At 44.8% G+C, this 15,152-nt stretch overlaps 1 protein-coding gene across 1 annotated transcript in view; it reads right to left on the bottom strand.

Moving 5' to 3' along the window:
- The window catches only part of CEP170B (centrosomal protein 170B), a 53,845-nt gene that overhangs the window by 18,269 nt on the left and 20,424 nt on the right, over positions 1-15,152 (bottom strand). Inside the window, 4 exon segments of the mRNA XM_009868287.1 lie at positions 172-360; positions 2,326-3,089; positions 6,239-6,715; positions 7,584-7,685. Of these exon segments, the coding sequence (XP_009866589.1) occupies positions 172-360; positions 2,326-3,089; positions 6,239-6,715; positions 7,584-7,685 (1,532 nt within the window).

Raw genomic sequence — 15,152 nt, 5'->3', positions numbered from 1 at the left:
GTGGTGTCAGAAAGAGGGTTTTGTAAACAAATTCCTATCCACAAAATCTCTTACATACAAATTTCTTGTTCTTCTCAAAATAGAAATCAATCTGCACATCACATTTCCATCCAGACAGAAAACCCATCTACACTTCCACCATCCCAGCAAATCCACCTGGACTGCCCGTACCTGTGCATCAGCCTGAGACCCACTCACAGCTTTTGAGGCAAATGCCTGGAGCAAGGGTGACTTCTGACTAGTCCCATTTTCACTGAATAGATGGTGGTGAGAACTGGAGTCATCTTTTTCACCTTTAATTATTGGTCTAAATGCTGAAGAGATTCTGGAAAATTCAGGCGACTCAAGAACACCAAAAACCTGAAAATGTGTTTGCATGCAAAAGATTAAAAACCAAGAAAACAGAAAAATATTAGCCCAAAATCCAAATCCACAAAGCATTAGTTACACATGAACTAAAATCCCAAGGGGCCAGAAACACTTTGCACCACTTCCATACAAACTATGTAAATCATTTTCCTCTGTGCTCCACAGTAGCAGCTTTAAATACTCTCATTCATAGAATCCCACTCACACCCACCTTTCCTCTCTCCCTTATTATTTCAGTGTGTTGACTTTAACAGTAGTAACTTCCACTGAAAATGAGTCCCTTTTCAGCCATAAGAAATTTAGGATGAGTGTCAGGAAAGCTATTTACCAGCTCATTCACGGAGAAGTAGGAAAAAAAAAATAAAAAACCTCAAAACCTCCATCTCCAGGGTCTATCATAGGTTGTAGCTGAGAGTGGGCTGAGCAGAGCAGCTTGGTCAAGAAGTTGTTTCTCTTCCCTGACTACAAGTAGTTCAGAGGAAAATGCCACCGTGGAAGGTGCCTAGGCTGGGCAGAGATAGACATAAAGTTCTCCACTCTGGCTTCTATTTAAAAAAAAGCATGTGTGCAATGGTGGAGGAGTAAAAAGCAGGGTCACCTCAAAACCTCAGCAAGTCCAGGATTCATAACATCTTTCTCCCTGGGCAGAAACACTAAGGTCCAGTTAGCAGTTGTTTCACAAGTGGCAGGTCTGCACTGCACCACCTCCGTGGAGAGTCAGGAGCAGAACCTGGCCAGCTTGCCTGCCCAAGTCACTCGGCTGCCAAGACTACTCGCCAGAAACAATCGTATTTTTGTGGCACGTTTCCTTGTATTTCCCCATCAGAAAAATTAACCATCTAATGTCAGGACTAGGGCCTTGCTGTGGCTCAAACACCCTGCCTTGAAAGCTTCCAGTCACGTTTTGAACAAGATGTAAGAAATAAATGTAATAAATAAACAAAAGATGGAAGCTAGATCCAGGTTTGCAGAACACTGTATACAAAGCTCTAAAGCCAGGTTCAATTAAGGCTTCCCTTAAACCTCACCATCCTCCTTACACTTCAGTAAAGCTTCACAGCAGTTTGCCAGTTTTGTTTCCATAAGAGACCGCAGATGAAAGTTAAACCTGAAAATCAGCCAGATTTTGGTTTGCCCTGCAGTTGCTTAGTTGGGTAAGTAAAAATGAAGCCTCTCTCATATCTCTCTGGTTTTGTTTTTAGGCTATTATTCACTTTGAAAAATCCAAACAAGTACAGATCCATCTAAGGTTGCCTCTGCCCTAGACCACACCCTTTGCTATCTCAACTAGCTGTCACTTGCCCTGCCAGCAAGCACTCCCTTTCCAACCAGGCACAGCCAAACACAGAACCACCTACCACTAGGGCTTGTGAAGGCTGAAAAGCACCAGCCCTTGGCCTGCCTCTCCTTTGGCCAGCCACAGGATGCTGCATCAGCGAGGGGCTGCAGTTTCTGTCCTTGTAACAGAGGGCAGGAGGTGATGTGAGGCAGAGGCTTGGGAGCAGCCCTAGAGAGCTGAGCAGCTCCCAGCCACAGCTCCTGGCAGGATCAGCCTGATCTTTATTCTGCTGTTGCCTTTCCCCTCAACAGATGGCAAGCCCACTCTTGCACTTGTGCATCCAAATCCCAGTTTGGAAGCAAGGTAACTCTTTGCTCTGGGCTTACCTTGCCTTCTTGCACTCCGTGGGTGTGGGGTTTTTTGTTTGTTTTGTCATTTTGTTGGTTGTGGGGTTTTTTTTAAAGACTAGCCTTTCAGTTTGTTGGGGCCTATCCTTAACACAGGTCACCCAGGACGATTTTCCATCCCCCTAATCATAAACCTTCCACTGTCCCCAACTCAAAAGGGAGCCTTCATGGCAACAACTAATGAAGTTATTAGGCCCTCCAGCACAAGCTGCAGAAGTTCGAGCCTCCAGCCCTTGGCTTGCTGCCCAAGCACAGAAAAGCAGCCTTTACCTGATCTATCATTTTTCGCGCTTCCTCCACTTCCTTATCCTGAGACTCTGTCTCGATGGTGTATGTGCCCGTCTCGCTCACGCTGTCCTCCTCATCATTCCTCCTGCCCTGGGCTGATTTTACCTCCGGAGGTGGAGCAGAGGCAGACTCTGGTTCTGATGATATAACCATGCGTGGAGCTACCGGCACAGGCAGAGGTGCTGGTTTCTCAGCACTTGGCTTCCCAGACTGAGCAGTTTCCCGCAAGTACTCAGCCATAAAATCCTGAGCCATTTTAGACTTCCTTCCAACACTCCCGTAAGTTTTGGCTGGTGTTCTGGAAGCAGAGGAGGACGAAGAGTTGATTCGATCCTCTGTCTTCTCCCTCTTGAAGGAGCTAGTTCTTTGGGTCCCAGCGGAGCTGTTATTGGGTTTGCCTGCCTGGACCCCAAGGTGGGATGGTGGGACCGCGTTTCCCAGCTTCTCCACTGGCAAAGTGTTCTTGCGCTTTTCAACCTTGGTCTTCAGCCCTGGGTCGGTGTCGCTCTGGGAGGAGTGAGCGCTGTGCGTGAAGGACTGCGACCGTTTCTTCCGTGGCGTGTCCTCGAAGAACTCGATGACGAAGGCCTGCTTGTTGTGCAGCATCTCGTGGGGATCACGCTTCATCTGGCGCTGCAGCCTGGTTTGCTCCGTCGCACGTTCGCCGCCCGTTGTGGTCTCCTTCTCTGCTTTGGGTGCCACAGGGTCTTCAGAGTCACTCTGCGTCCCGTCCTCGTGCCTATTGCCTGGAAACAAGGTATGCAGATTTAACTTTTGTATTTTCAGTTGCCATAGTCCTGTCATTACGTCCCAGTTGAAATTTATTTCAGTTAAAAGAAAAAAGTCCTACAGGATTAAACAACTCCAAAAGACATCTGCTGTGGTGCAGGGATTGCATCCCCTCAGAGGAAATAAGAGAGAAGGCAGCTGTCTCCTGACCCCACTTTTCCCAACTGGTTGGCTATCAAGTTATTAAAAAACAATTCCAGAAATCATTTCAACCCCAAGGGTTTCTGATTTTGTAAGGCTGATTGGTTTTAGATACCTAATGTTTTGTTTCTTTCTTTTTTTCCATTTAAATAAAACTGATTACACTATTTTGCCGTTCTGCCCAATTACTATAGTCCAAGATCATTAGGTTCTCTCTGTTACAAAGCAGAAATGTCTCTGCAAGATCAGTAAATAAATCCCACACACTGCATCCCATGACACCAAATCCCCATGATGAAAGACCAGATTGGTGTGTTACGAGTGTATGCACCTCTGAGCACCCACGTTACTCCCATCTACAAGGAGAAAATAAACCAGAGGCTAACAGAAAAGTGAATTTGCAGGATTCTTTACTTTTCCTGAAGATTTAAGAACCACACCATGACACCATCCCCCCAGGAGTTACACCATCCTATCATCAGCCAAGCAAAGGTTAAATCATTACTTCAAGTTCACCAGGCTTAAAGTAAGTTTATAAGTATTTTCGCTTATGTTAGCAATAATCATCTTTACAAACTCCTCTACGTATCAGTGATGCCTGCCCCTCAACACTTTGGTTCAGGACTCTTAAAGAATAACTTAAAGTAAAAAAAAAGTTATAAGTAAAACAACAAACAAACCTTTTTTTGGAGAAGGAAACGGGTGTGAAGGCACACAACACGATTCAGTCAACGACCAGGAACCTGTCATCGGGAGAATGGGGAAAGAGGTCTCTGCGCTCTAGACTGTAATATGCAGCAAGACATACTGGCTAAAATACCACGTGTTTGAAAGGAAAACTGCTCAAACCTACTTTGCAAGTTCTCCAGACACATGGGTGAAGACCAATTATTACCTCGAGTTAGCTGTGAAAGATTAGAATTTAATACAAGATCCATTCAACCCAGGAGTCAGTCCTCTCAAGAGTCTCCTTACCACCCTCGGGAAAGAAGCCAGTGAACTTTGCATTGTGCCCTGAGAGCCAATAAGCCTCGTCCTTAGAAGGGAAAGTTCTTAAATTAAAAGGCCTTGGCTAAGAACTCTGCTGAATGCAAAATGGTGAGGACACAAGGAAAAACGCCCACTGCGCCCATGGACGCCCCAGGAGAACGCGATGCACGTTCTCTTAAGCAGCTAAGATCTGAACCCTCTAGTCTTGATCCCAGGCTTTCCATTCGTCACGCTGTTCCTGAAAGCGAACAAATGTTCCTAATGAACCTCAGCAGTGGGTGTCTCTGATCCTGAAGACCCACACCTGGTAGGGAGCCAGTGGTAGCCTCCAAGACATCTTTAAAATTAGCCCTGCCAGAAGAACACGTTACACAGCTATCGCAGATAAATGACACCCTGTCCTCCGCCAAAGCAGAGGTGGAGAAACCTTTAGGCCACCAACACTGCATGTGTTAATCAAATGTCCAAAGAGTTGATTTCTTGATATGCAAATTATGCCTGAGTTACCTCAGCTTCTTTCCATGCCTTATGGACTATGAAGAGAAGTGCAGTCAGTCTAGTATTACTGTGCACTGCTCAGGAAAATCCTAAGATGAGCAGTAGCTCTCTAACTCTCTAGTTTTCTCCAACAGAAAAGAGAAAAACTACTGAAGCACACTTCTATCCCTGACAACAGTCTCCAGCAAGTCAACAAAATCCAGTGTCGCAAAACAAAACAAACCCCAACCCAAACCCCAAACCCCTCAATCATACAGTCACAGCAGACTGAAAATTAGACCCTAAAGAATCAGGCAGGGCAACTTCAACACTGCCCCATATTAGGAAGAACTAGAAACAAGAAATGACAACAAAAACAGTTCAATTTCTACGTCGTGCCAAACCCCAGGGCTGCATATCTGAGACCTTTTTGACCATAGTGACTTCTCAAAAAAACATACATCTCAAACTTGCTGTTTTGTGTAACAGGTAAAACTCTTCATATTACAAGGAGGTTTTTCTCTAACAAGGACTGAGCAAATGCTCCTTTATGAGGAAACAAGGCATCACTCTCGTTTAACGACCTCAAGTACAATTAGGTCTAGTAACCTTCAATATGACCATATGAGTTAAAGTTTCAGTTCACAACAATCGCTTTTCCAAGGGGCCTGCAAGGCAGTGACAATGCATGAATCGGTGCTCTCCTCCTAGCTCTTCAGTGCATGGCCCAAGAGAGACGTCCAAGCAAGCCCAAATTCCAAGTCGCGTGAGGATCATGTGAGTCCCACCAGCTGCACCAAGAACTGAGCTCCAAACTACACTTCAGACCTTTGAAAATCCCTGAAGAATTCCTCACAGTGGCACACTTAACAGGACACAGGTCCATGAAATCCATGAGCAGGATTTCAGTGAGACTTTAGTTTAAGAAAAGAAACCACTCTTTACAAGAACAACAATTTCTTTCATTGGTGATCATCTATATCTCAAATCTATCGTGAGTCTCTGTGTCAAGACCTTTGTTCACCCAGCCAAGTAGCTCTGGTCATTACATCCATCACGACCACACTTTGCCTCCTCTGGACTACAGCTAAAAAGAAATGTCACTCCTTCAGCTAGGAGGAGTCAAGAGAAGAAAATCCATTAAAATACCTGCGTTTATCAGCCTGCCTGACCACATGAAAATTATTTTAGACACTTAAAAATCAAAATCCTTTTTTCAGTCACTGTTACTGCTGAGCTGGCAGTTATACATGTAGAGGAACCAGATTATAATGTTCCCAGGCCAGCATCACGCATGACTGCAGGGTCAGGTGTAGAGCCTGCTAGCCAGATTCCAAGTCATTAACAGTCATTAAAGAAACATTCTTTATCGTGCAAATTTGGAGCAGAGATAATTGATTCCAGTTCTCCTTGACAGGAGAAGGGTTTTCTCCTTTTATTATGCTGCACTTACACAGCCAACAGAGAACGATGTCCATATGAAAAGACATTCACTCACCTTTAAGTGTCCTCACGTGAACCGGCAGGTCACTCTTCGTGCTGTACACGTCATCCCCCGGTGACTGCCGTCTCATCAAGCTTGGGTCATTCTGGACAAGCCAGTCAGCCACTTTGCTCTCTGCTGACATCACTTCTGTATGAGCTGGTTCCTTACTATACGGTCTTCTCTGTCTGAGCGAAAATTTAGTTACATGGTCTTTTATCTTTATTTTACCAGGGGTACCATCATCAAATTCAATGGTGAAAGAGGCGTGACTCTGTACAACTGGGGCTACTACAGCATCAATGTCCTTTGTTGGGATCTCATGGACCTGTGTTTCTGGAGATTTTGTTGGCTGCTGAAATTCTTTAGTTGGAATCTCAAAGTAACTTGGCTCTCTCCGGAAGGCAAACACAGACTGTTCTTGGGCATCTCTATAAGCAGAAATATTACCATTCAGTTCCTCTTCATGTTGGTTTATCTCTTTTGATCTTTCTACAAAAGGGGGAGGAAAAAAAAAGGAAGGAAAACTTTAAATTCACAAATATTAGCTGAAACGGATTAAAGAAAAAAATGCAAGTTCTGTTTTAAATAGCTTTGTACTCTGGTCTCATCACTGAAATCAGTCCTTACAGCACTGCTGTGGTCCAACCAAGATTTGTCATATTCACTTTGTCCTTTTTTTCAGTGCTCCCAAAAGAGAGAGCTGCGTACCCACACACACGCACAGTTGCATGTTTTCACAGAACCTATGTGCTTTGGAACAGGCTTCCCAGGGAACTGGTTGAATCGCCATCCTTGGACGTATTTAAAAGCTCTCTAGCTAGCTCAGGGACACAATTTAGAAGTGGATCTGGTAGAGTTAGATAATAGTTGGACTTGATCTTGAAGGTCTTTGCCAACCATAATGATTCTATGGTGGCATTTCAATGTTTCTGTGTGCCTGGGCCGGTGTGGAAGGAAGACTCTGTTTCACCTTGCTGAATTCACTTACGTGCCCACATGCTCAACTTTGCACAGTCCAAAGGAAATCCTTAAGTGTACAAAGCTAATCACAGGCATGGTTTTGCAGGATCAACACCTAATTCTGTAACATCATCAAGAAAAAAAATCACATTTTTTCAGTAGTACTCAAACTTCTTGGCTAGAGGGTCACTTACTTATTTCAGTCTCTTGGAAGGGTTCAAATATTTTATAGGAAACATTTTAAATTTCTCTTATTCTGGTTTCAACAGCAGCCCTCTACACATAGGAATGTGCAAGTATAAGCAAAAAAAAGTGATAATTAAAGCCTGGAATCAGGATAAGACAAAAAATGTGCAGAAAATTTCTCCCTTGCACCTTCTCCTACCCATTCCATTACCTGAGTAATGTTCCTCCTGCCTTCTGTCCTCCGTGTTATTTGCATCATCTTCCCCCCACCAAGAGGGCTGTCCATAAAGAGGGGTGCGGTAAGTGCTGGTTTCTAGGAAGAAGATAATCAAATACTTTGACATAGAAAATACCAATTTGCCAGGTTCACAGAAGTCAAGCAGATGCCAAAAAGGGGAAAAAAAGGAGGGTCACAAGAGATCATGTACCTGTTATATTGCAGTTATAATAACAGCAGATTCTGTATTAGTATCTTTAGGCTTTTCTTTTTCTCTCCCTTTTTTTCTTTTTTACATTTTGCTGCAAGATGCTGACTCCACCTCCCTTCACTCTCTCATAGCTATGTTTCCCACTGGCCTTTCTCCTGTTCTAGCCTCATTATCCACAGGAAATGGAATATTTTTGGCAGGACAGGCTCCAAAACACTAGTGACAAAACTGGAACTCAGGTGAAAAAATCAGATTGTTTTGCTCCAGTCTTAACTGGGGAAACTTTAGTTCTGCCCTTTCTTGTCCCACCATGTCCTTGGATGTTGTGAGGCCAAAGATTTTTTCCAACTATTCACCACTCCCACTCTAAGTGACGCATAACTCACAACAGGAAATTCTTGAAGCGTTACAAATTTAGGAAAAATGGTAAAACTATCCTCTTACACATACACAAAGAAGTAAACTCAAGCTCTCTAAAGCTTAAAGTAAACCAAGCAGATTTCAGAGTCATAACAGGACAGAAATTTTTCTCATGGAGAAGCTTCCCCTAGAAGAGTCAGGCTTCTATCATTTCCTCTGCTCAGGGAGCACTCGCTGGAAGATCCAGCATTTGCTGCAAAAACTGGTACCCAAAGGAGCTGATCCACTGCTTTTATCTCCCACAAAATAAAATTACGTTGTGGAAGTGCCTTGGGCTGCTGCTGTTTATGCAACATGTAAGAAGGATACATCTCAATTCGCCTGTGCTATGGTGGTTATTATTATTATTATTATTATTATGTCTTTATAATAGTTTTAAGAGAAGCAAATAAAGTAGCTTTTGTTCTTTCATCTAGAGGTGACAGAAACACACGGATAGATCAGGGGCTGAGGTTAAGCTCCAGCTCTTTACCCTGTTCCTGCCTCTACCCATAACAGCCCCCAGCAGAAGCTTTACCAGCCACGTCTTAAACCCCAGCTCCAGCTACAGAGCCATAGCCAGGCTTCTACCGCCAGCTGCTGCTCGCCTTGTGGTTTTAAAATCACACACTGCTCTGTGTACTGCAGCCCTCCAACGGCCCTGCAATTTGGTATTCCCTACTTTAATAGGAACATGACAGAAACTAGTCATTAGCACAAGGGAAGTCAGGAGAGGAAGGGGAGTGAAGTAAGTCAAAGAAGAAAAGAAGCCTGATATTACGCTGCTGTTTCTAAAGCTACACAGACCCAATGGCCACTACTTCAGATGTTTTTTTCTAGAATAGTTTCAGAGATAATAGGTTCATGCATTGACAGTCCCCATGAAAAGATTTTGCTTTACAGATGCAGCCCACAGGCCCCTTTCAAGAGATCTTCTTCATGTTTCAAAATTAACCACGCTGCTTCCCTTCACACCCAGGATCAAAAGAGGCTGAAAGTACTACTCTCCTTCCTGCCTAACGTGTGTGGAAGATAAACTGTGTTCCCATTATGTAGGCGGCCTTTGAAAGTTCAAAGGAGGAAGCATTTCTCACCATGAATAAATTGGAATTGCCAAGCAATATGTTTCATAACTGAGGATGGGTAAATCACTCATGGGAGAGTGGAAGGAAAAACAAAAAAACAAAACAACCACAAAACTGTTCACAAGCTTGTCAATGAATGAAAGCACCCAAACATAGGGTTTGTTGCACCACAGCACAGCCTATCTGAAACAGCCTGTCAGAAACCCACCACCCTCCTCTCATGCCATGACTTGCTCATTAAACCCCCACCCCAACCATGCAGCACCTGCTCTACATCAGGCACTTCTTTTGGGCACTCATTGCCATGGATTATCACCCTCTGAATTGCAGTACTGATCTTAAAAGTGGATGGCCAAGAGGCACTCAGGGCCAGGAGCAGGAGAACTGCACTTCGAGAATACATTCACAAGAGCCACCTACATCTGGGGTAGCTCATGCCCAAAAGTCAGCGAGGCACAGTGAAGGGCTCAACCCTGAAGAAACACATGAGATTTTGGATACTTGTCTCAGATGAATATAATCAACTATGAAAGCTCATCACTGGTTTATTTTAAGTTGCTGGTGGAACAAATCCTGAGCATATTACCCTACAGATGAAAGGCAAAGATCACCCTGCATTCAATTCTTGCACAAGCAGCATCTTTCCAAGTGTATGTGCTATTAACGCTCGTACCTTGCAAGGAGTTGCCTACGTGCAGCTCGCCTCTGCAGCACATCTCAGCCCCTCACAGGATGATGAAGGCCCCTCAGGCTAAAAGATTCTAGCTACCTGTTTCAAGAAAATTTAGTTTTCAAAGGGGCAGAAGTGGGCTAAGAGAGCCCACATCCATCCCGCAGACAAGACTTCTTCCCAGAAGCTGCTGCAGCCCCTAGATCTGTGTCCCATCCGTGTACTGAACACAAGAGCTACTGCCTTTGTTCCCCAGGAGTTTCTTTACTACAGAGAAAAGGCAACTAGGGGAGGGAGAAAGTCAACTTTGGTCAGACTTTTTCTGTTGATGGGGAACTTCGGGACTGCAAGGAAAGCTGAAGGAAAAAAAAGAGGATTCATAAAGAATAATGAGCCAGCTCCTCTGCCTTCTCCAATTTCTCCCTCTATCTTAAAGAGCTATAATAGGTGCTTGGAAACTCCCCAAATCCCTCCGCTTGACAAAAGCTAGTACAAAGCCAAAACCCCAGGGCATGTCAAGGAGCACCTACAGAGAGCGCATCAGGTTGGCCGCAGAGCACAGACCTGGGGCCACTGAGGCGGGAGCTGCTCCGCTGCATTCTCTTCCCAGCAGCAGAAAGTTCCTCCTGCCCCACCACACAGAGCTCATGTAGCCCCACCTGCAGTGCCCTGTTCTAAAGCATGTAACACTTCTGCCCACTTCCACAGTTGTCTTGTTTGTTTGTTTGTTTTTTATTCTTTCCCTCTCCCAGCCTCCCTAATAAACCAGAACTTCATTTTAAAGACTGCAAAAAGTACAGACAGGAAACCAAAGAGTCAGTATCTTGCTATTTGGGGACAGTTTAAATATTTTACAAGTAATTAATACTTCCACTGAGCCTTCATATTAATTTGCATTTTGAAGTACACTATCAAGCAATACAGACGCTCTCATTCTCAGGTACTGCTGAAAGTGGCCAGATCCTAAGCCAGAATAAAATTTCCCTGACTTCAGAAGAGCTACATGAATTTGCTGCCCGGCTCACATCACAGCCTTCTGTTCCTTCTAATTTGCCAACACAACATCTCTCCTTGCTCCAGCTCTAACACAAGAATATTGTACAAAAGGGGGAGGGGGGGAAGCATGAGAGGAAGGCAGCTAAACCAGATGTCTGTGACAGAAGTGGGCCAGGGAGCAGCTACATATGCAGTTGTGCCAGCGGGCTTTGCTCTTACCATCTGCGATGCATTTTGGGTAGCAACTTCAGCCTGGACCTGCAGCATCCATAGCAGCGTGTCTGCCTGTGTCCTGAGACATGTATACCACCCCGAAGCAACCGTCTGCCTGTTATATTCTAGTGTAAGAAGCAGCTCTTGCAAGAGCAGAGAGGCTCTGGGCTTGCCCAAATCAGCAGCGAAGCAAGGAACACCAAGGAAAACTATCCACCCCGTCATTTTAATAACATAAGACTTCCTCCAATCGACGGCAGCTCATTACCACCTTTCTCCGCTACACGCCAGGCTGCCCAGATGGCGTCAATTCATTTAGACATATTTCTTGGCTCATCAATTCAGGCAGACAGCCTGAAAACCATCCTTTTAGATAACTGAATTGAGGTCAGCACAAGCACTCGGCTAGATAAATGCTGAGCTACCGGTGACGGTGTAATACAGGGAAGACCACTGACATGCACATGTTCTGCTCCCGGATTTCAGTCTTTGGGGCAGTCACTCAAAAGAAAAAAAGGAAGGCTGTTTCAGCACAAAACAAGCGACATCCATTGAATTAGCACGTCTGACAAAACCATGGCCTGTCAAATTAATACTGAACTATTGATCACCTGGAAGAGAGGCACCACAACAAGAGAAAATACAAAGGATGTATTTATGGAGAGGTGAATCACACAGAACAACACAAGGGGAGGACCAGAAATACAGTCCAGGTGATGAAAATTAAAGGAGAAAGCCTGTGTTAATACTGCTTTCTGTCAGCAAGTGGCCAGAAGAGCTTTCAGGACAAACATGCAGCTTCCATTGCAGAGGGTTCTGATTTCCCTTGAAGGTGTCCCCTGTGGTCAGGACAGGGCTGAGGGCTGCACTTCACCCAGGTCCTCACAAAGCTTCAAGTTGTCACAAGAGGGAGAGACAGACAGCAACGGCAAATTTCTTTGCTGACAGAAGCACATGTAGCTTTGAAGCTGTCTACAGCAAGTCATAACAAAAGCATGAGAAATCCAGCTTGCTTAAAGTCAAACCGTTTTTCATTCATTATTAATAACAAGAACATCCATCTTCAGAAGATGCAGTGTAGGCTTCTTACAGCAGAAGCCTTCGAGGGAAAAAGAAAGATAATGTAGCTATAATATTTTAAAATTCCTTACATTTCTGCTTTTTAACTCCTCTCCAAAATAGATAATTCAGACGTAGCAGGAACAACCATAAAGAAATTCTCTGACTCTTTGCTGCAGTATTTCTTTTGCACCTGCATGGCAAACCTAAGCCCTGGTCTTCTGTGCCTGCTGTGAATACACACAGATTCCAGAGGCTTTCAAATCAGGCTGACAATCACCAATTTATCTGTATCAATTACACTCAAACATTTAACATCCTGCAGGTACCACCACCCTAGCTCAGATGCAAAGCAGATACACCACCACTACCACTTCCCTAAATTAAAGGCTAGGGCAGAGATGTGTGTCTAAATAGTTATTACCATGATCTCATGAGGAAAGCAGCCAAAGACCATGGAAACCACTTCACAACTGGGCACAACTCCCGCTGCCTCCGTCCACGCTGCCTGCTGACCTCAGCCCCAGACACCAACAAGACTTTCGAGTCAGTCTCTCTGTTGAGAGGACTCCCTAATGACACGGACGCTAACCGGGCGAGCAAGCCTATTTCACTGACCCCACATCCTGCTCCTGCAGTTGCTGATGCCCTTTTCAGCTGGACATTATGGGCAGCCTCCACCCCTGGAAACTCAGGCCTGCAGCAGCTACTCAGAGGTTAGTCATCAGATTTGGCATTATCTAGTCCCATCAGCCTAAAGGCTTTAAAAAAAATTTTAAAAAGAAAAAAAAAATTAAGATCAGCCTAAGGATTAAGTATGTGTTGAGAACAGAAGCCCACAAAGTAGCTTATCTCATCCACTACCTCCACTCAGGTAGCAACAGATGGGGACTGTAACAGTCTTAAGATCTGCTCAGTTCAAGGCTGTATCTGGCCTCCTGATTGCTTAAGGCTTTAAACATGAGAGCTGGTGGCTATTTTTAGCATTAACTAGCTGAACTGTGGGCAGTTTTCTTATTTGTATCCACAGCCAACCCATAGGGCTTACCAGGCTCCTTGCTTCTAAGATTTCACAAAGACTGATGATTTTCTGCTTATAGGCAACACACACCCAAAAGCTGCAAGTTCACCAGCATAAAGACTAAGGAGCTGTTCTCCATTTGCTCTGCTGGATCTCTTTATCCTCAGCCAGCCCCTCACCTCCTCCCATTTCTAAGCAGCTCTAATTGTTCACATTGTTTTGTTAAACCTCTTCCCCGAAAGCTTGCATTCCCTCTGCCTCTTTTCCACCCGGGCCCTGGGAAGCGATCCTTCTAAAGGCTTTTGTCACCCCAGACCTTGCTTTAATTAGTCAATGCAAATTCTTAAATACCTACAGGCTTAGCAAAACAGCTCTTTCCCCAAAGCCTCTTTCTGCTGCCACTGAGCAAGCCCACTCTCATAAGAATACTACATTCCTCTTTCCACTAATCATTTTAAATTGCTGCCACTCCTCCGAGCAACCAAGGAGAAACCATGCCTGTGTGCAGCTGAAGACAAGGTGAATTAGTCACATCACAGACCCAAAAAGGGACCCACTGATCATTCTGCTCACGTGACAGGGATGTCTTTCGGAGAGTGAGGCGCTGTTTTAACACTCAGACTCCCTCTCTTGCTTCCACAGGCTTCAGTCCAATCCAGCAAAATGCTTCCAACAAAAAGTCCCAAACTTCTCCATCATTCAGTGGGGTTAGCAGCACTTCACAGATACTGGGTTTTTTCCATCTGTCCTTCAATCTCACCACACGTAACATACTTCAGCACCAGCCCCCAGTAAGTCCTCGTAGCTTTTTTGCCCTAGACCTATAGTCTGTGCCCACTAACAATGACAGAAACGTAATGCAGCTCTGCGAGCCTCACACTAGAGAAATGGGGTCACCCCGCTAAAGAGTCACTCAACGTCCTGACTTTGAAGGTGTTCCAAATATCAATTGCTTACATTATGTAGGTTAAAACCAACCAGCATGTATTCTGGAAGGTGGTAAGGATAAAAATGAGAATGTTCATGCAGCCATGCAGCAGCAAACACAAGCTGGTTCCAGTTACTGGCAAACTGGTTCCAGTTACTGGCAATGCGTTACCAGAACCCCATTTCCCTTGGAAGACAGCTGGAAAGCTCTCAGACAGCTGGAAAGCTCACCCCCCAGGGAGGTTCACCTCTTCTCACCCTCCGTGGTGTCATGATTAATCATCACCAACTTCACCCTTTAACTGCATGCTTGTGAGGCAAAAATCACAAATGCCACATCCATTGGGGAGCAAAACACACCAACACAGCTAAAGCAACACAAATAAAGGTTTTGCAGTGTGGAAAATAGGAGTTGGGCACAGGAGAGCGTGTGTGTGTGTGTGCTTTCACATGCAGCTGAAGGCCAGGGAGAAAAATTGTGCTGGTTTAGTTCACTATTCCAGCTTAGACGGATTTTCATAAAGACAATACATGGGAGATTAAGGTCAGCCAACCCACTCCAATTAGTTATCATGAAGCCTTAAGAGATTTACTTGAAGTTATACACTTTTCTAGAAAGCTGCTGTATCTATCTCTAGGTCACCTTGCCCAAGATGCCATCTCACTCTTACTTGCCCATCCTCTTCTCTCCATTGACCTCCCTCCTCCTTCCTCCAACAGACCCAGTGGGCAGTCTCTCTGCTAACCCTAAAGCTTTCCAATCACGCTACCACTCTGGTGCCACTAGACCACCACAGGCATCTGTCACTGGGATGCTTCAAAACCATATTTGTTCTTCCCATGCATCATCAAGCTCCTGAAGACCACTAACTGGTATCTAAGCAGAACTGGGGAGAGATCTGCCAAGGCGGTACATCCTGGGGAGGTCTTGGCCCACCATGACAGGGAACTGCGAAGAAGCAAGTTTGGTGAAAGGTCTTTA

Source organism: Apaloderma vittatum, unplaced genomic scaffold, assembly GCF_000703405.1.
Source record: "Apaloderma vittatum isolate BGI_N311 unplaced genomic scaffold, ASM70340v1 scaffold10714, whole genome shotgun sequence".
NCBI lineage: Eukaryota > Metazoa > Chordata > Aves > Trogoniformes > Trogonidae > Apaloderma > Apaloderma vittatum.
Note: the sequence above shows the minus strand (reverse complement) of the source record. Positions and strands in the feature narration are given on the sequence as shown.